Source organism: Betta splendens, chromosome 5, assembly GCF_900634795.4.
Source record: "Betta splendens chromosome 5, fBetSpl5.4, whole genome shotgun sequence".
NCBI classification, from domain to species: Eukaryota; Metazoa; Chordata; class Actinopteri; order Anabantiformes; family Osphronemidae; genus Betta; species Betta splendens.
In genome coordinates this window covers 7,021,690-7,042,098 of record NC_040885.2, presented here as the reverse complement: position 1 = coordinate 7,042,098, position 20,409 = coordinate 7,021,690, and the positions used below count along the sequence as shown (strand labels likewise).

Below are 20,409 nucleotides of genomic sequence, written 5' to 3'. Positions count from 1 at the left end.
TTGTAAATGACACCGTAGGCTCTGATTAAACCCTTAGGACTCCTCATAAAAGAGGAGTTTAACCTGAGAGAACGGACCACCTGATGTCATCGTCGCCGCTCAGCCGAGTTCCAGAATCGAACAGAACCAGCGAGAGGTCCCGCTCCTCATTTGCATTACACCGCATTGCTCGCACCTCCGTGACGCTCGGTCCGCGTGTCGGAATTCATTTTGCCGCGAGTGCGGCGAGCGTCGCTCTGTAGTCAACGAACAAGGTGACGGCGGCCAACGGCGGCCAACGGTGTCAGGGCGAACAGCACCACGCTGTCATGTCCAGTGGGACGCGCGCGCGAGCCCTTTCTACGTTTCTATGCCGCCCGCGTGCGTGTTGCTGAGTCAGGCGCGACCACTCTCGCTCCAGTCTCTCTCTCTCTCTCTCTCTCTGTCCCTCCAGTTGTTCGACTTTGTTCCCACCGCCGACGTCATTCATATGCTCCGGACGCCGAGGCGCGAGGCTGCTCTCTTCCCGCCGCGCAACCGCGTCCCCCACCGCCCGCCATACAACTTGTTCGTCTCCCGGCGCGCCGCCTCGTCCATGGGCGCCGCTGTTGACACGCTCCGCTGCACCGCCGGCACCGCCGTCCGGTGCGCCTCCGCGGTCGGTTCGGTTCGGGACGGCGTTCGGCTCCGCTCGCTCCCGCTTTTATGAATGAGTAACGAGACGTGGGCCGACATGCGAGCGACCGCGAAAGTCCCCAGCTGCCGGGCTCCCGGGGGCCCCGCCGCCGATGAGAGGCATTAGCGGCGGAGCGGAGCCGCGGCTCGTTGCGGAAAAAGCCGAGTCCGACTGCAGACCCGGCGCGGACGCGCACCGTGAGAAGAACGGGCTCCATAGCGTCAGCGCAGCGGAACAAGCACCGCGGCCGCCACAATGTAAGTTCCTCCGAAGCTGCAACTCATTAACGGGGCGGGAGGAAGCGGCGCGGCTCGTGCGGCTGCGCGCTTTGTTTGTGTCTCTATTGCCGCTTCACAATTAAAAACGCGACACTGGGAATATGTCTATTTATGAAAGTGTCCGATTTATTGATCCACATATGCGCCAGGTGTAGTAAAGGCCGTGGCGGGCTTCTCCTCAGTCGCTGTCAGTGACATAACGCTGATGCACTGTCTCCGTGATAGACATGAATAATAAGGATCAGGGCAAACGCTCACCGTTGCCCGTCTCCTCCATTCACTCGTGACCACAAGTTGTTCGGCTTGCAGGTCCATCCACATCGTGGCTCTGGGCAGCGAATGCCCCGGAGGCGTCGGGCCCGGGGAGGAGATCATGGGCCAGGGGCAGCTGCAGGGCGGGCTGCTGTGGAGCTACCTGGGCCACGGGGCGCTGGTGGGACCCTGCGACCTGGAGAGCAGCCTGCACAACCCGGCTTTCATGGAGTACACGTCACGCGTGTTCGGAGACGTCACCGTGGTGGTTCGAGATTGTCCCAGCTGGGTAAGACGGGGCTGGTGTGTTTACGTGTGCGGGGCACAATGGGGAAAATTGAGCTGCGCACTCCCGTCTCGTTGCTTGGACTTTTTTTCGGTGCTTTTACCCGCTGGTGTGAACAAATAAGACTTGATTTGCATAGAAAGTTGCCAGCAGGACCGTAAAAGTGGTGTGATTTTGATTACTGTCGTCCTTTGGCTGGCGAGCTGTTTACCTTTGCCTCCATTTCTCAGGAGATGTAAAATGTCTCCCATCCCAGGGCCGCTTGCCTTCCAGCAGCGATTCCGGGCATGAAAAGCGCCTGTTCTTCGGAGGACGCCGTTAACATGCACAAAGAAAACAACCCGATGAAAGAACTTTTGTTCTCAATAGCATATGATTGTGAAATGAAAACACTCTTGTGATTTCCTGGCAGCATTGTATGCGTCCCATTATAGGGCTGTGTCGGGGGCGGTGGTGGGGAACGTCTGTCAGTCTAATTTTACGTCTCTGTGTCTTTTTCAAAGCCTTTTCAGGCGCTTTTCATGTTGAATAAGTTGAATCGGGGTGTTTTTTTTCAGAGCTGCAGCCTCACACAGGGTAAAGTCTTTGGGGGTAAAGTCCAAAGAGCCACGCTGAGGTATTTATACATAGGCAGACTCAAATGGGGTCGGTTACATGCGGTGAGAGTCACGGTGCAGCCTGGTGTGATGCTTCCTGTGTCTCCTCCTCTGACCTCTGACCTCTGTCGTTTCCCCTCTCTCCCCAGGACTTGTTGGACAGCGACTGGGCCAGCGTGCGGAAAGTTCTGGAGCAGGCCGACATCCTGGTCATTAAATATTCAGTCACGGACAAGCTGGCTTTCCAGCAGGTCCGAAACAGCTACGCCCCGCGCCTGCGCCCGCTCCTGCGGCACTGGGGCGTCCCTGTCATCCTGGTGGCCGTGGGCGCGCGCCTCAACGGTGAGGACGCTCTCCTTCTCCTCCTCTGCTTCCGTCGTAGAACTCGCTGTGGCTGGAACGAAAACATGCCCTGACAGCCCGTGGCAGTGTACAGTCAGAGCTGTGTATAAGCAGCTCAGTGTGAGCAGCAACAAATGAATAATGTAAATAATGTCTTTATCCTAATATCCAGGAATTAGTAAATGTGATGCCGCCTTCATTGTTTTGATAGTTGGAAGCATTTCCTGCTCGTGTACTCCACGATGATGAGGATGCTCATGATTAAATCTCCTCTTGGCTGCCTTCAGGCACTCGGCTCACAAGCTTCCCAGCGAGAGGCACACCAAAGCGAAACACAGAAGTTATATTTTTACACCGAGCACATGTACACGCGTAAAACACCCATGCAACGCCTGAACGTGCATTGCAGCGGCAGCGGCAGGTATCAGGCTCCTGCAGCTCCCGCTCGGCGAGTCTGCCTGCGCTCCTGCACACACACTGACCCTCGTCGATTCCCAATTCTGTAAACAAGTCTATCAAATGTAGCAAGTTTTATTTTTAGCCCCGTCCGCTCAACATACTTTGAGATCCTGTCAGAGCTCTGCTGCGGAATGATCACAGCAGCCCCAGTCAAGTGTTTGCTGGTGGGGAGAGGGGAGGGAGCAGCTGTAAAGCTGAAGCCTTTGTTTGTGTTTTTGTTTGTGGCGGCTGTGAGTATTTTCAATGCATCCCCTCCTGACTGCAACGAGTGACGGCTGAGCTCTGAGCGCTTCCTGCTGCTCAGCTTTAGACCACCTAAGGCACAGCTGTGGCGGAGAGCGCCGCTCATCGTGTGTTAATGCTGCCATTAAACCCGCGCTGAACGCGGCGGCGCGGGCGGATTTATCCAAGGGCACGCACACACTCGCACACGGTGCAGCTCCATCCCGGTGTCACGCCTGCGGTTATTAGCGCCGTGATTTATCCGATGCCTCAGCACTTAGCTGTTCGTCCCGCTCCTTCCCCCCGTCCCTCTCCTCCTTGGGTCCAGTCTCACTGAGCAGTTTTCACCCTTCAAGCTAATCACTGTGATTTCCTGTCGGTTTCGCGTCCGTGGTCCTCGTGCACACATGCCGGAGTGGCGCTGCTCCTACAACAAGTGCCTCTTTAGGTTTGACACGTTATGATGGTCTCACCGTTACACAACTAAGAGGAGGAAATGCTCAGTTGTAACTCTCTAGTGAGGATAAAAAAGGGTCACAGCTGTATTTTCAAATTCACAAACCACTATTGGCAATAACAAACAAAGAACAACAACATCTTACATTCCTGATGTTTGACTGTTGTATATTTACAATTCTGTGACCTCTAATTTGCATGTTCAGTGTTTTTTACTTTTTTGTTCTTCGAGCAGCGTGTTAATGGTCAGAATGTTGTTCTTCATGTGTCAGCTCATTTCTTATTTTGGTTAGTGTCTTATAGTCTGTGTATCATCAGAGTAGCGCAGCTTATTTACAGCCTTACTTCATGCACAAATCCTGAGGAGCTTAATGTGTCACAGACGTAACGAATACAGCCTCGTAAAATATTTATTAGGGTCACGTCAGCGCTTCTGCTCGTCTGTGTGTTTAGACGAAGGCCCTCCCTGTACGTGTCCGCTGTGTGCGTCCGACTGGAGCAGCTGTGTGCCTCACGGCGAAGGTCTGCAGCTGTCCCGGGACCTGGGGGCCACCTACCTGGAGCTGCCCTCCCTCAACCACGTGTTCGTGGGCCGCTACTTCGGCAGCGTGGTGAGTGCCGACGGCGGAGGGGGATCGACCGATCCGTCGGCTCGAACTAACGTGTGCTCCCGTGTTTTTCAGCTGGAGTACTTCATGATCCAGTGTCTGAAACACAAAGCCAAAGAGAGGCCCGAGAAGAGACGTGGAAACAAAGTGAACGAGCTTCGCCCCCCTCACTTAGAACAACCAGGTCAGAGAATACCACAGTATCTAACAAACGCTTTGCTACTGTGAATAGCATCTAATTATGTCGGCTTTCGATAAAACACAGTGCTTAACTTGGCCTCATAAAGTTAAAATGTTTGTGAGTGGTGATTGGCATTTTGAATCCATCATATGTAACAATTAAAGCTGCTTTTTGCTCCTTTCATAGTTTACGGGGGAACATTCAAAGCCACTGACTGGCTTGTTTCTCATTGAGCTTACGCAGCCATAAAACGAGCTGAGCACAGGTTTTACCTGGATCAATATTCACTGTTCCGAACTGGAAATAAGCGCAGAGACAAAGAGCTAGGTTGACTACTTATTCAGTGATGTTTGAATCAATTTTAGACTGAGCTCTTTTCAGTGGAAGACACAGTCACAACTCCTTAAGCACAATCACAGTAATGGCTGTGGTGGTGGAAGGGGAGAGCGTTGCTCATTAGGTTATCCTTAACTATAGCAAGCCATCAGTTTGGCTATTTAAACTCATTTGTCCAGCCTGTATCGTCCCTGATGCAGTACGTTCTACAGTTTGTGCATATTTTAGTTTGAAGTTGTGATAAATGTATTTTCTTACAAATAGGAAAGATTCTTACAGCTGATTGTTTTTAAGATAATTAATCGGAAAAACGCATTGTTATCTTAAATAAGACTAAGCAAAAGGTCAGTTGACGATCAAATCTCTTCTAATAATTATAGACTAATGGATTAAGTTTCTATTTAGTTTCAGTTGGTTTATTTGAGACTCGCATTTTCAAATTCCTTAAGTTTAATTAAGCTGTAAAGCACTTAGAGACTTATAGACGACAATCAGCTTCTGTAAACACAAAGTGCTAATTATGAGCAGCGTCAAAACAGACTAATGTGCACAGAACCACAAAATGCTATTTGTTACAAACAACTAAACATCACTGAAAGACCCAGTAGCATCATTTTGTTTTGATAGCATGACTCCAGCTGTCTGACTCTCTTGCTGCTGTTACATCTGGCCACATGTGCCATGTTGCAGTTTTTAATGAAGTAAAACATCTGAGAATATTTAGCACAAACGACCTTGTTAAAGCAGTGTTAAATATTGATCTGACCACTTTGCTGCTGTGGGTGTCTAAATCTGACGCAGTGACAGATTTAAGTCCTGCCAAAAAACAGGCAGCAATGCCTGAGGATTTATTGGTGCCTGTCCAGTGGCGCTTACTTCTACTTATGGTGTCGCTGCATTAAATATGACGTGCACTGATTCAGGAACGGCGCGTTTTTTTTCTCAGCCAATCTGAGTCACCATAAAAAAAGGGGGCGAGTGCCACAGAGGTGCAGTGTGTGTGAAGTGTAATTAGGGATATAATAGGACAGTGATTTGTGTACCCTTGTACTGTACCACCAGCTCTTCACTTTCCTGGTCAGTGCCTTTGTTCTCTTTCACGTCATATAAATCCATGACTGCACTTTTTTCAATTATTCTTAGCTCTAATCTATTTAAATCAGTTCTTTGTGATTGTGGTCCAATCAAAATATTTCCGTACATATATTTTTAAAAATAATCCAATTAAAGAAAAAAACACAACAACACAATACAAACAATTCAAAGCCACAGTTCAAAGGAAAACACAGCATTTTCTTGTATCACTAGATTCTGACGGAGTATTATGGCAGCCTACATCTTATGATCACAGATTTTGTCTTTTGCTATTTCTCTTTGTGTTTTTCTTTAGCAAACTGTCTCTCATGCATTGACGCCTGAGGCCTCAGTGTGCACACATTGAGCACACCAGATGTGTTCTACTCTGGGTCTTGATGCAGTGCTTGTTCACAATATTATCATTTGTAGATAATAAAAGACCAAGTCAAATTGTTTTAAAAATATTAACACACTGACAAATTTCTCCCAGAGTAATTCAATTCAATTCAATTCAATTTTATTTATATAGCGCCAAATCACAACAAAGTTATTTCAAGGCACTTTACAAAGTAAGGTTTAAAACCTCATACAACTAAACCCAACAAATCCCACATACAGCAAGCATTTAATTTGACAGCAACAGTGGAGAGGAAAAACTCCCTCTCTAACGAGAAAGAAACCTCCAGCAGAACCAGACTGGATGTGGGCGGCCATCTGCCTCGACCGGTTGGGGTGAGAGGATAGAGAGATAGAAAAGCACAGCAACAGCAACAAGCAACAACAAGCAACAACAGAGCACAGGCAGGATGGTAGGACCAGGGACTGAATGCAGGCAGGATGGTTGAATCCGCAGCTGCCCATCACAGACACCAAACTTTGAGTCCAATGATACCTGTAGGTGAGGACAGAGAGGGAGAACGAGTGGGGGTTGGGGGGGAGAAGCACAACTACTGGACAGAAAGAGACAAGGTTAGTTAAACATGGGACAATGATGGGAGGTTATGGGACAGAGGAGGTAGAAGGAAACAGAGGAGCTCAGTGTATAAATTAAGTCCCCCAGCAGTCTATGTCTATTGCAGCTTAACTAAGAGATGGTCCCTGTGACTAACAATAATTGCCAGTGACCTGAACCATCTCTAACTATAAGCTTTATCAAAGAGGAAGGTTTTAAGCCTAATCTTAAAGGTGGAGAGTGTGTCAGCTTCTCGAACCTGAAGAGGGAGCTGGTTCCAGAGGAGAGGAGCTTGGTAGCTAAAAGCTCTGCCCCCTGTTCTACATTTAAACACTCTAGGAACCACAAGTAGCCCAGCGCTCTGAGAACGAAGTGTTCTGCTGGGAGCATAAGGAACTATAAGGTCTTTAAGATAAGAAGGAGCTTTATCATTGAGTACTTTGTATGTGAGTAGGAGAATTTTAAATTCTATCCTACATTTTACAGGCAGCCAGTGCAGAGAAGCTAATGTAGGAGAAATGTGATCTCTCTTTCTAAGTCCTGTCAGAACTCTGGCTGCAGCATTTTGAATGAGCTGTAGACTTTTTAAGGAGCTGTTAGGACATCCTATGAGTAAGGAGTTACAGTAGTCCAGCCTAGAGGTAACAAATGCATGGATCAGTTTCTCTGCATCGCTCTGAGAGAGGATGCTTCTGATTTTAACTATATTTCTAAGGTGGAAGTAGGCGGTTCTGGAGATTTGTTTAATGTATGATGTAAAAGAGAGATCCTGGTCAAACATGACACCAAGGTTCCTCACAGTAGAATCTTTAATCAGCTACACTCACAGTTCGGTGGATGCTCTCTTAATACTGGCCACCAATGGGTTAGGTTAGTTTTGAAATGATCTAAAATACATTTACTTTTATTATTATAATATTTTTTTGCTTTTGTTTTTCTTTTCAACGAGTTAAATATATTGTAGGGTTTAGAATGGTTCATCGTGTATTTTCAGTGTGCATTTTGCAAATGCTAAAATGAATTGAACAAAAAGAAATTTTGTGCACTGCAAGCGTGAATTACACACCATTGCTGCTGCCTTTCATTAGAAGCCATTCATTACCGCTCATCCTCCTCTTTTCGTGCCTTTCTGTTCAGCTCGTCTCCCCCCCATCCGTGTAGAGGAATCCAGCTTCTCACAGGACATGCAGTGGCTGCTGGAGCGCGGCGTGCAGTTTGCCGATGTGGCTTTCTACGCCGGGGATTCTGGGAAAGAACTGGGGTGGGCACACGCTGCCGTGCTGTGCGCTGTCAGCCCGTATTTCAGACAGCTGCTGCTCGGGCCTAAGTCCAGGTAGGAATGATACTAGCTCATTCTCAGGGTGAAGGTTCACAAACTATTACACCACCTGAACCTGATCCTGTAGCCAGAAAAAAGGCCTCTTCACGGCAACTGTTTTACTTCTCATTGGGATCATGTTGGACAGAGAACGCCCCCAGTCACGATGTGCCTGCAGAGAGAGAGACGGGGGCCCCCACTCGCTGCTCTCCACCTGGGACGGGGGGATCATCGACGATATGCCGAGATCAGAGGGTCACCTGACAGGACGTCTGTCTCGTCTGGTAGTGAAGGACCCCCTTCTCTGCATGTGTCTGTGGGAGACGCTTATGTTCATTTACAGAGGTAAACACACGCATAAAAAACTTCAAAATGTAGTTTGGACCTTTTGTGCAGCTGGATAGAAACTGGTTCCAAAACAGCAGCCAACACTAAGGCTGACCTCTGCAAGGACAGCACTTTAATTCCATCAGATGACATGATTTCTGTGCAGTTTCACTTCCTAAAAGAATAACGTTTACTGATGTTTCCTGTTCATTATTACCTTTGACACTTTAAGCACATTACAACTGGGATTTAAATGCAGATAACAAGCCTGGACTGACATCCACCGTATCGGAACTCCATTCCCCAAAAGCATTTCCTTTTTTCCCGAATGATTTAGACGTGATGATTAATGTCCCTTGGCAGCAGGAGGCAGTTTGCCTCCAACTGGGTCTTATCCAATGTTCCATTACCCAGAGGAACGGGAATCAGTCAAACTGAAAGTGCTTGATAGTAAGCAACTGTAGTATTTTAATTTAGACCTGACTGTTCATTGTGTAAAAGTGTGATATTGCACAGCTTTTCTAACCCACATGTGCATTTGATGCCACTTCAGTTTGCTTTATCTCCACCCAACACAGTTCCATTAACATCACAGACATCAGTGAAGATGGATTCATTCACTGAGCATCGTGCAGAGATTGAATGTCCATCATTCTGAGAGTTAATTAGAATTGGAATTAGTTGATGTAATTGAATCCTGGTGTTTGTACTTACATACTTTACAAAAACACATATGCATATGCAGTAAACCATGAGCAAAAACATTTGCAGGCGAGGTAAATTGTGAAGCTTGTATCCAAACATTCTCCTGTAATTTCAACAGGCGCGTGATATTTCCTCTGGCTCGGATGCCGTAATGAAAGTCTTCTAAGTCTGCGGCTTAGAGTCTGCGGTGCTGTGCCTGGTGCATGTCAGATTGCAGCGCCTGTGCACAGCAGCGCCTCATCACAAGCAGCGCGAGTTCTTACGGCAAGAGGCTGTCATAACATCTGATTCACCGCCTCTTAACATGTATGTGAGCAGCGAACACGCATGTGCACGCACACGCAGAGACACCGGAGGCAGAGCTGGGAAAGAAGAAATGAGATTAGAGGGTCAGGCTGAATCTGTGTGAGCGAGGCTTTGAATAAGAATAAGACAGACAGACTCACAGTGCGTGCGTGCGTGCGTGCGTGCGTGCGTGCGTGCGTGCGTGCGTGCGTGCGTGCGTGCGTGCGTGCGTGCGCCGTGCCAAACGTGGACGTCACCTTTCCCTGAAACACTGCAGGGAGACGCAGACAAGTCGAGTAGAACAAACGCTACAGTTGACCTCCACCGTGGTGGATGTGATGGTGCGTTAGGAGCAGTTGATCTCACGTACGCACGCTTTCTTTTCCCACGGATACATTCTGCGTACGAGTGCATCGTGCCAGTGTTTGATGTTGGTTTGCAGTAAATCCACAACAAGCTGCACTTCGCTTCGCTAGAGACAGGACAAATATCGTCTGCTCACGATTGGATCGCAGCGATTTGTCCCTTTTTTGCTCGTTTTATTGTGGCACAGCAGAACAAATTTCCATAACAATATCACGCTTGTGTAAACGCACAGCGCCGCTCCACTCTTGAGTTTTTGGGGTTTTTCCTTGCGTGGACAGTCACGGAGGCTGTGACTTTGCTTACGTGACGTTAACTCTGTGAGACTCTGTCTCCTTGTGTAGAATCCGACTGAAATATTTGTGTGAACAGTATGTGCATGTTTAGGTCATGTATGACGTGTGTATAGCTTTATGCAGACCTTATTCATGGACAATGGCTGTAAATGACTTCATCAATAATTAATCTGTGCAATTGTTTTACATTGTTAACCTGTTAAAATGCTTGTCTTGTGTTGTAAGTATGAAAACATCAGCCAATCCATTGCTGCGTTTTTGGAGTCGGGCTGCATCATGTCAGCGCCAAGCTCCACATCTAATCTCCACTACGAGGTGTCTGTGCTGTGCCATTATCCGACACTGGGTGTGGAAGTAATCCCTCTATCTGTTGAAATACCGTTATTATGAACGAATGATGAACTAAACCACGGCCTGCCTGGTTCTCTTCCTCACCTCAGCCGTATTCTCATGTCCTGGTGTGACATGCGCTGCCCCAATCACGCTCCAGGGCTGTGCAGGTGCTCTATAGTCAATGAAAGCGGTGACAAATGTTCTCCAGCACTGTTAGAATCACTGTGTTTCACATCGGTTATGACAGGAGCCCACAGCTGGAGAGAACGGCTGGATAGATTTCTTTTGTTCTGTTTGTTGTTTGTGTATCAGTGATTTTAAGCTGCGAGCAACATGTCCCTGAGAGCATTAGTGTGGCTTACGTTGACACAGATGATTATGACCATTAAGGGCTTGGTGATCCTCTTCATCACAGGGTTCACGTGTGTGTGGTCACAACTCTGCAACAACTGCAACTAGAAAAGGATGCGGATGCCACCATTATATAACAGACACCTTTCAGAAGCAGTCATCTTTGTGGAAAACAGGTTTGGCGTAAGGTGTGTGGGTGGTCGGCTTGGGAAGAGTTTGCCTCTGCGTTTCTACAAACTCTGTGTGTTTGTGGATGTTCCGCAGGCGCGTGGGAGTGGGAGCACCTCCAGGAGGCTCTGGAGGAGAAGCTGAAGAACTCGCTGGCCGTCGCTCAGCTCATGGATCGCGTACGATCGCTCATCGGCAGAGACAGGGTAAGGTCGCACGCACACAGCGTGTTTTCCATGAGAGCCTTGTGTGACAGTGGAGGTTAAATATCTAACATGATCGGATTTGTTCTTTGAAGGCATAAAGGCATGTTTTTGTAGTTGCCTCACACCAACAGCGCCTTAATTAGTTAGACCTTGTTTAGAAACAGAGCGGTAATAATGTGGCTATAATTAGCATATTTACATAATTACTGCTCATAGTCATCTCCCTCATACTATGGGAATTAAAAGAAAACAAACAAGGGATGCTCTCAAAGGAGCACAAGCACACCACATGATATGTGAACACTCTATGCGGGACATCAAGCATGAAATCCGACATTATGACAAGACCTGCACTGTCACATCTGGAACGCTTTGTGTCTGTTTGGAGGAATGCGAGGTGGCTCCGCGTAATAGGAAGCAGACTTTAACATTTAGAGAGCGATCAAGAGATATGACATGCGCCTGACAAGCCTTTGGCACCATGCACAGCCTACCAACCCATCTGGATAGAACTAGGTCTTCTACCTGAGGCGTTGTTGAGGCGGGCTGACACACCAGGAGACGGCTGGGCCACTTTAACAGGATGAGACATCCTAATGTTCTGCCATGAGTTGATCTCGTCCTTTGCAAACACCCCTGGGTTGTGTCACTATACGAGACGTGCTGAATTTTGCTTTCCATAAGCTTTGCATTGATTTTCAAAATCAAACAGGCTTGATTTTCCTGCTGCCTCCACTGAAGGCTCTGTTTTTGCTGCAGCGGAGCACTGCGAGAATATAGAGTTCTTTGTGCTTCAGTTCACCGAGAAAGGTCACTCAGTGGTAATGGGATTCTTGATGACACTCATTTGTGGACTTAACACAGCCATGTGTACACGGACATGACACTGACAGTCTTCCTTTTTGCTAGTGGTGTTCTCTGCGGGATAATACGTGCATCGTGTACTATGGGTCTGGAAATGGCTTCAAATGAGCAGGAACGTGTTAATAAACAGTTCGGACAACCGTCTGGCTGTCAGTCTGCTCCCAGAGTTGGCCAGTTCTGTCATGTTGTTCTTGGCATTGCAGATGCTTGGATAGCGCTAAGCAAGACTGGCATAGAGGTCATTAGTATTCCACACGGGATGTGGGACGGATGTATAGAATGGCAATTGTACTGGTAACTAGTACCTGACTCCCTGCAGAGGAATCTTAACTCTTTGCTGTGTGTGTGTGTGTGTGTGTGTGTGTGTGTGTGTGTGTGTGTGTGTGTGTGTGTGTGTGTGTGTGTGTGTGTGTGTGTGTGTGTGTGTGTGCGCGCGCGCGCACAGGGCCTCAGGGATACCCCCAGTGCACGTGCAGCTCAGCTCGGTCCCCAGACTCTTGTCAACCTCTTCAATTCTCCTCTTTACTCAGACGTCATCTTCATGGTGCAAGGTGGGTTCAGACCGACTCGCTACCCAACATGCTCCTACAAATGCATAAGTTGTCATCAGAGCAGCACACGCTCACATTTTCGTAGATGCAATTCAATTATGGAATCAAGAAACTGGGCCTTCCTTTCCTGTTTCATCTTTAAAAAAATCTTTTCCACTTGGTGCATTAAATCATTTCTTGATTAAAAAAACAGAAAATCTGAATAATGCCAAGAAGCTTCCCCTGATCAATATTTATGTGTTGCTTTGTGTTTGCAAGCTACACAATTAGGTCTTAGAGGTCACCCAGACTTTTTGCAAGAATCTTCTGTAAATTTCCGGTCAAGTCTTCACTACAGTTTCCCAGTTGATTAGACCAAACTAGTTAATACAAACCAAACAAGTCAGTTATATTTCAATGTAATTTCTCACTTCCTTGCGAAGATCTTGCTCTGCAGGTGCAGCTGATACTGTAAATTTTGTGGGTCTTCCAGGGAGCGTATTGCCGGCCCACCGAGCGGTCCTGGTGGCACGCTGCGACGTCATGGCGGCCATGTTCAGTGGAAAGTATGCAGAGGCCCGAAGCCGAGTGGTGCCGATCCATGGAGTCTCCTCGGATACTTTCCTGTCTTTCCTCGAGTACCTCTACACTGATTCCTGCTGTCCTGGTGAGTCTGACACACAGAGCTGTACCCCTGGAACCTCTGCAGTCTCTGCTACACCATAGATTAATGACCAAATGGCACCTAAACTGGAAACACTCCAATGGGAGGAGTTATGTATAGTAGTGGAATGGCTTTTCAGTTCTTTTAATTCTTCTACACTAATTAAAGCTTGTAGCAGATTTTTTTTTTTATGGTGGCATGATTGATTTTGCTGGGACACTCAGTCTGTGTTTTCATTTATTTGCTTGTAACTACATCTGTAAGGACCTTGCTCTAAATTAGAGACAGGCAATGAGACAATAACTCCAAGCAGAAGGTTTGAGGTGGAAAAGATTCAGCGCCGTGTTCCTACAAAGAAAGACATGTCCACCATGGCCCCTGAATGCTATTTTAACGCGTCACGGAAACAAGCACCTATCCCAAATCGGAAAACACGTGGCAGCGAGCTTCTCGAGGCCTTATTCAGTAAATGCCGCCTGGAACAAAAGCACAGATGACAAGTCCCATCAGCCATCTGTGTGACTGCACCCGCTGCCAGTGTCGGTCTCAAGAGGCGCGTGACAAACAGCACCGGGCTTAAAATTAAATTAGATTTAGTGATTACAAAATCAACCCATGGCAGAACTGCTTCATGTGCTTTGGATGGTGCCAGGTCACACCCCCACCATGATGTTGTTGTTTTCCTCTGTTAGTATCCTACACATTGTGCTCTGTGTTTTTAGCAGTAGCCCTTATTCTATTTATGAGGGAGATGGACTCCAGCATCAGTGAATCCTGCTTTTCCAGTGTTATTGTTGCTGTGTTTGCTACATGTGCACATTAAGTGAGCGACCTGTTAACTTGATGACTTTTTAGCAGCTCCTCTCGCTGTGTTCGTGTTTGGGTTTTCTACCCCCTAGTGGATAAAAGATTCTGAAGCAGCTTTGATTGACAAGCTTTTGCAATTCTGCATTTGAAAGGTTTTTTGTAAGTGTAGTTTCATGTCTGTTAGGATAAAGCCTCAACTACACAAAGGTATTTACACTTGCAAATTGCAGCATTAATTACACCATTAACTGCCATCATTCATTTTGGTATTTTTGCATAATAAACCGCTGAGTGGACGAAGCTTCAGAACAGGTCTGTGGCTTGAGATATTTTAATGAAGAAATTATGAGGCTATTCAAAATTAGCAAACCTTAGGGTGCAGCTCAGGCGTGAGGAGGGTAAACAAGCTGTCTCCAGAGATACAGCTTCACGTTGAGTCACCGTAATGGGAAATTAATGCCACGAAGCAGCTCCAGGGGCTGCAGCCGCTGCACCGTTATGCAAGAGCGCAGCCCTCAAGGTCACAGCAAGGTAACTCCATCAGCAGCAACACGGCCGAGGGCTGAGCAGCCGCAGGGCTCACGGCCCCAGTATTCAGATACATATGCTCATCTGTACGTACCATGCGATAGCAGAAAACGCTGTTTATCCTCAGTGACATGTTTTGAGCTCACAGTCAGGCAGAACAAAGGGTTTGTACTGTTTCTGGCAGTTGCATGAGAGTCAGTGTTGAGAGGAGGCTCTGATGGATGCTGAGGGTGCTTGACTGACGTGAATGACAGGAGTCTGGTTACATCAGGCCCAACGCTATTTGACATTCTGACATTACATAATAAGACTAACCGTACTTGGTTGACAATTGCTGCGTGTCTTACATAAAGATGCAACTTGACAGCTTGGAAAGAGCGACGGTGAACGTACTGGTTGAATTGAAGCGGCGTGACCGTGTCACCGTCGCCCTTTTCCACGTCAGGGGTTACAACTGTATTTGGATTCTGTCCACCACCCATGAATGTGACCAGCAGCGCGTGCTGCGTGTTCTTGTGTGTCCAGCCAGCGTTCTGCAGGCCATGGCCGTGCTCGTCTGCGCCGAGATGTACCAGGTGAAGCGGCTGCAGCACCTGTGCGAGGTGTGCGTGTGCGCGTACCTTCAGAGCATGCCCAGCAGGGAGCTGGCGTCCACGGGCATCAGCGTGGTGCGACTGCTCCGCAGGGCAAAGGTCGGTGAGACGCAGCATCCGATTAGTGGTGGAGCAAGGAGACAAGAAAACCCTGACAGAAGAGTCATGGTAATGTGTTGTCTGTTTGATCCTCAGTGTCACAATGCAGAGCAGCTGTACATCTGGCTCCTCCACTTTATAGCCAACAACTACCTAATCTTCAGTCACAAACCCGACTTCCTGGAACTCTCAGGTCAGTGTGTGAATGATCAAACCGACGTCTGAAGATCTTTTTAAAAAAAGCCCCGATAGTTGAATGATGGTTGTGCAAATTTAAATGGCTGAGCACCCTAAATTACCCAGCTGTGTCTGCTTGGACTGGGTTTCAGACTTTAGTGTAAATTTCATTCAGCGCCTCTGGGCTTTTTCCACACACACGTAGGTTGGGCTGCATCTGTCTCAGATTATTGCGGAGCCAAGGCTTCTTGTTTTCCTCTCAAATGAACAACAGTGTACAAAACACAGACAGATTGAATTTATATGCCCAAAACTCTAATAAGCATTCATCTTGTGAAATTAGTTTTTAGTTTTCATACTGAAACATGGTCAGTGACAGCTTTAACAACCTTTGCTGTTATTTTATTCATCTGTCATGAACCACAACATGGCAGCATTACATTATAATAATGGTATATTGGTCCAGTCATCCAGTGATTATGCCGAGGGCTGTCTGAGGGTGAAGAATGCAGCCAGTCTCAGCTGCCAACGGGTCACTAGTTACTCACAGGGTCAGCGAACAGAGACAGACAACCCCTCACAAGTAGTTAGTGTAAACCCAGACAGAAACCACACACGGATTCAGTTAGTAAAAGAAGCACGTTTATTGTTCATTCATATTCAGCTGGACGGTTACTAAGGACAGGAGGAGGAGGCAAACAATGATCAGCCACTCCTAGTTAATGTAAACTCATTTACTGTAAACTTCAGCCTTCATTGTTGTGTTCATAGCAATATTCCAAGTAGTGATTCCCATCTGTGTATCTGTGATTATGTGTCAACTGTAGTAAATCTCGCCGTGATCACTTTGTTAGCGAAGCATTGCATATTTGCCTTTGCAGCATGCGCATGTGAGTTAGGGTTGGTGTTCATGTGCCTTCCAGACGAGGAGCGCGAGCAGGTGGAGAGGCTACGCTGGCCGTCCAGGGGCTACCTGCAGGAGCTCAGCGAGTACCAGCAGAGGCGACGCAAGCTTCGCAAGTCCCGCTGTGTGGTCATGTGACGCCCGTCTGAACTCCAGCGTCCTGCGAAAGACAGGGACGGACAGCGGGGGTGGGAGGTGGGGGGGGAAGGAGGGCGGACGGTGAGATTCAGCTCGTGGAGAAGCGGAGAAAACTTTTATTCTGCTGGATGATGAAGCTGACGCTGAGAGACAAGGTGCAAGAGAAAACAGCTGCGGGACTCGGTAACCGAGCGGACTGCGCCGCCAGGCAGCGAGGTACACGACTGTGACTCTCCACCCCTAGAGAAACACTGCATTAGGACTGCTTCATCACTGGCAATACGACATGACTGAGCCCCTCAAACCAATATGAACAGAAAATGACTGGCCGTTCGTCAGAGGCTGTGGGGAAAAAAAACTTCGACCAATGGATGGAAATGGTGGGTTTTGAGGAGAAATAAGGACACAAACTGGTTGCACTGAGTAACGATGGGTCTGTTGGAAACCAGGATCACGTCAAACTCATGCCGTGGTGACACCAGGTTGAGAGTATGCTCTACTATGGATGCTGGACACAGGACTGCTCCATCTTTAACAGAACCCACAGTGGCCAGAGATGCATTCGGGAGTCCGGTACAGACATGCTGCATCTCCTTAAGCCTCCTCAGTAGTTCAGCGAGTTCCTCAGCTGAGCGGTGACCTACTTTAGTGGAACGCGACCGGTAACACTACTGGTAGCGCAGCCTCTCTCATCATCATCTGTAATGTAACAAACTCAGTTCCGCACACAGGCAGGACCAACGGGTCTAATAATATCTTTTCTTATACTCTTTCAGACCTATAACGCATCAGTGAGCAGACTCTGTTACCACGTGAGGTGGAATACATTTTGGTCATAGATCGTCTCAAATGATGATGTGGCTTGAAAATAAATTCTGAAAAGCTCATCAAAATCAAAGTGTTCTGTAAACTACATCCAGTACAATAACCAGTGTGTTTTTAAACCACATTTAAAAACAGGTGAACTGAACCTTTCCTCAGTTTTGTTTGCAGGTTAATATGAAATAATGATGAAACCATTACTTCTGTATTTGCAATAACAAACAATAATGGTTCGTCTTTTCTTGTAGCATTTACATGTACAGAAGTGGAAAAAACAACGAGCATATCATGAAAATAAGTTGGTACACTAGAAACCAAAATGCCTCTGGGTGGACATGATATTTCTTTTATTTTTTTATTTTAGGAATTAGTTTTGAATCATAAAGAGATTATGATTTATTGGTGCTGCACTTATTTTTGTAAACCTTTCTGTATGTGGACATTAGATCTTTTCTTTTTTTACATTCAGAGTGGAGATGACTGGACTGCGGTTTTACAGTCCAATGTTTCACTGCTGTTCATTTTAGATTCCTGATTAAAAAAAAAAAAAAACAGGCACAGGAAGATTTAAAAAATTACATTTGTCTAATAATTCATTGAGAGAATGGGAAAAAAAATCACTTGTGATGTTTTAGCTGCATTTTCTGTTTAGTGGGTTGGTACCCATCAATAATATTCAACCAGCAGAATCTAAATGTTTTTGTATCTAGTTGCAGCAGGCGCATCAATAACAGGGAGCTGCCACTTGGAGATTTTGACAGTGTACAGGTACAAAGTAACTACAGGTAAACGTATATTTCACCTGATGCTGCATTACAGCAATTCAATCATTTTTATTATATTTACCAGAGGGTAAATAGCAGCTGAAACCCTGGACTGTGAAACTAAGTGGAGCCCAGTGCTGCATCTACACCCAGTATGTGGAGACAGATGTGCGCCTCCACTGGGACCAGTGTTGTACAGCCTGTAAATAACCTGAAGTCTGACTTTAAATAAAGACCTTTTAGAAATAACACACCACAGACTCTGTGAACGTGTGCTGTGTTCAGTCAGCGGTACCGGACTGTGTGGATTTTACTCTGTGGGATTCCAACACAATAAGCGCCAGCAGGCTGTTGTATGACCTGTGCGGCTCGCGTGGCCTTGGTGAGAAACAAGAGCGGTACCTTTGACTCTATTGCAGAGCTCCAATAGACTGCAGCATCCCCTCCAGTTTACCGCTGCTGTGCAGCTCCGACACGTCGCTGCCGCCTCCAACACACTCCTCACCGATGAACACACGTGGGACCTGCGGTCAAGATGTCGCACGCACGCACACGCACGCACACGCACGCACGCACACACACACACACACGCAGTTAGTGATGCTATGATGTACGTGTTAGCATGTTTTAGGCCATTGGGGCAGAGCTGCGGCTGCAAAATCAATGCGCTGCAGCCTTTTAAATCCACGTGATCAGAGAAGGGCCAGTATGAGTCACGGGAAGAGGGAAACAGACTTATTCCATAACTGTTAAACATTTTTCTTTTATTTTTTCTTTACTAAAGCATTGACATTGTCTTCAATGTCTGTAAATGTCAAAAGAAAAATGAAAGTACGCGCAGTACTCATACAACTACACCGCCCAGTGAGTGACCACGTTCACTCAACTGTAACTAAAGTTTAATATTAATTTTACAGTGTATATATAGAAATAAAGCTTTACTGAAAAATACGAATTGTTTTATTAAACCCCACTGCAACAGATTTCATAACGGACACTGAACACGCCACGGTAGTGAATGAACTCGGCACCCGCGCGCCTCCTTGATCTTTCTTTTTGTTCTTCGAGGTACTGATCATTTCCTGGGACCTGCTCGGGTTTCCGTCGCCCGTGAGCGCTCACTGAAGCGGCCGGTGAAGCAGAGCTTCGTCGTTTACCGTGCGGCCTCCGGTTAGTTCCAGGAAGTAGTCTTGCAGGCTGCTCATGTCTTTGCGCCCGCTGATGTCAACGTACTCCAGATGTCCCGGTTTGAACTTGTACTTGGACAGCACGTCTTTGGCCATGACGCAGTACGGACACGAGGGCTTAATGAACAGCACCACGCGGTCCCCTTTGACTTTCTCCTGCACAAACTGCTGCGCCATAGTCTGAAACGTTTGTGTCTACACAAGCCGACACCTGAACAACGAACAGGAAACTGATACTGTACACGGCCAATTATGCTAATTAGCGTGACGAAGGGGGCGTGGCCTCGCCCTTAAAGACACACCACACACACACACATCAGACGCGGTGTAAACGGCAGCTGTTTGAGCAGCTGTTAAGGTCAGAGAAGCTGCACAAACGCATAGAAAATTAAATGTTTAGTCACTGTTTTTTGTGCTTGCTGATTTCGGCTTCAAACAGTAACAGTGTCCTAAGAACTAGCCAGTGACTCCATGTATCTCATTAAAACATGAAATATTTGAATTTTTAATCTTGCGTAATAAAAGATAACCTATAGATACATATAGAAAGAACTAGGAATGACATTACTGCTGACACAAACGTGAGCACTCAAGTTGCTTAAAGGAAACAATAATACTTTATACATGTAAAAAGTTGGGATCATGACTATGCTTTTACATTTACATACACATTTTAAATTTTGTCATCACTAACTAAAGAGGGACATAGAGCATGACATTTTGACAGTTACGCCTTCAACCATTTACCAACCAGTCTCACCAGCTTTTGCGTCTGAGTGCATTATGAACAGAGACCAGCTGCCAAATCATCTTTCCCCTGTAAACAGCTGGGAGGGCTTTGGAACCAAGGGTCATGAATCCTTTTAGAAAACAAATAAAGCTCTATCACACCAATTTCCATATTGTAGTGTTAAAATCCAGGTTTGGCTATAGGAAAAGTAAAGTAGGCATCTTTATTGTTATGCAAATAGTTTTGTTCTTAAAACAAATTAATTAAATGATTAAATAAAAAGGCACTGTTATTTGTACGAACAAATCTCACATTATTATAAATTCTAAATAAATGCATTTTCTCTGGACCTAATTATACAGGTTCACTTTTTGTTAGACAAATGAGGAACACCATTAAAGAGGACACACAATTTCAGAGTAAATCCAAGTTCATTTTAATAAAATGTCTTGTACATTTTCAGTTGGGCAGGATTCACATTTTGGGTGGTTTTTCATATCCAAACACTGCCGGGCTTTTTTTAAACTTCCTCATTAAGACTCTTGATCGT

The 20,409-nt window shown here is 46.5% G+C and overlaps 2 protein-coding genes across 2 annotated transcripts; one reads left to right on the top strand and one right to left on the bottom strand.

Annotated features, from left to right (window-relative positions):
* The first annotated feature begins 338 nt into the window (after positions 1-338).
* Positions 339-18,195, top strand: rhobtb3 (Rho related BTB domain containing 3). Its single transcript, XM_029152172.3, has 13 exons — positions 339-912; positions 1,243-1,474; positions 2,217-2,409; positions 4,000-4,157; positions 4,230-4,338; positions 7,838-8,033; positions 8,167-8,363; positions 10,943-11,052; positions 12,362-12,467; positions 12,940-13,113; positions 14,971-15,137; positions 15,234-15,330; positions 16,238-18,195. Coding segments are annotated over exons 1-13 (1,860 nt in total). The 5' UTR covers positions 339-910; the 3' UTR covers positions 16,357-18,195.
* Positions 15,935-19,371, bottom strand: glrx (glutaredoxin (thioltransferase)). Its single transcript, XM_029152181.3, has 3 exons — positions 19,100-19,371; positions 18,345-18,466; positions 15,935-16,378 (listed from the first exon to the last, which is right to left on the bottom strand). Exons 1-2 carry the CDS (start codon positions 19,304-19,306, stop codon positions 18,353-18,355), a joined length of 321 nt encoding a protein of 106 aa, XP_029008014.1. The 5' UTR covers positions 19,307-19,371; the 3' UTR covers positions 15,935-16,378; positions 18,345-18,352.
* Between the last annotated feature and the right edge of the window lie 1,038 nt (positions 19,372-20,409).

Excerpts from the sequence above, each read along its gene's own strand:
- rhobtb3 (XM_029152172.3), top strand. Across the intron at positions 4,158-4,229 it reads GCCGCTACTTCGGCAGCGTG|CTGGAGTACTTCATGATCCA; the intron begins GTGAGTGCCGAC and ends CGTGTTTTTCAG. Across the intron at positions 8,034-8,166 it reads CTGCTCGGGCCTAAGTCCAG|AGAACGCCCCCAGTCACGAT; the intron begins GTAGGAATGATA and ends CATGTTGGACAG.
- glrx (XM_029152181.3), bottom strand. The coding sequence starts at position 19,306 with ATGGCGCAGCAGTTTGTGCAGGAGAAAGTCAAAGGGGACCGCGTGGTG. Across the intron at positions 18,467-19,099 it reads AACTAACCGGAGGCCGCACG|GTCCCACGTGTGTTCATCGG; the intron begins GTAAACGACGAA and ends TCTTGACCGCAG.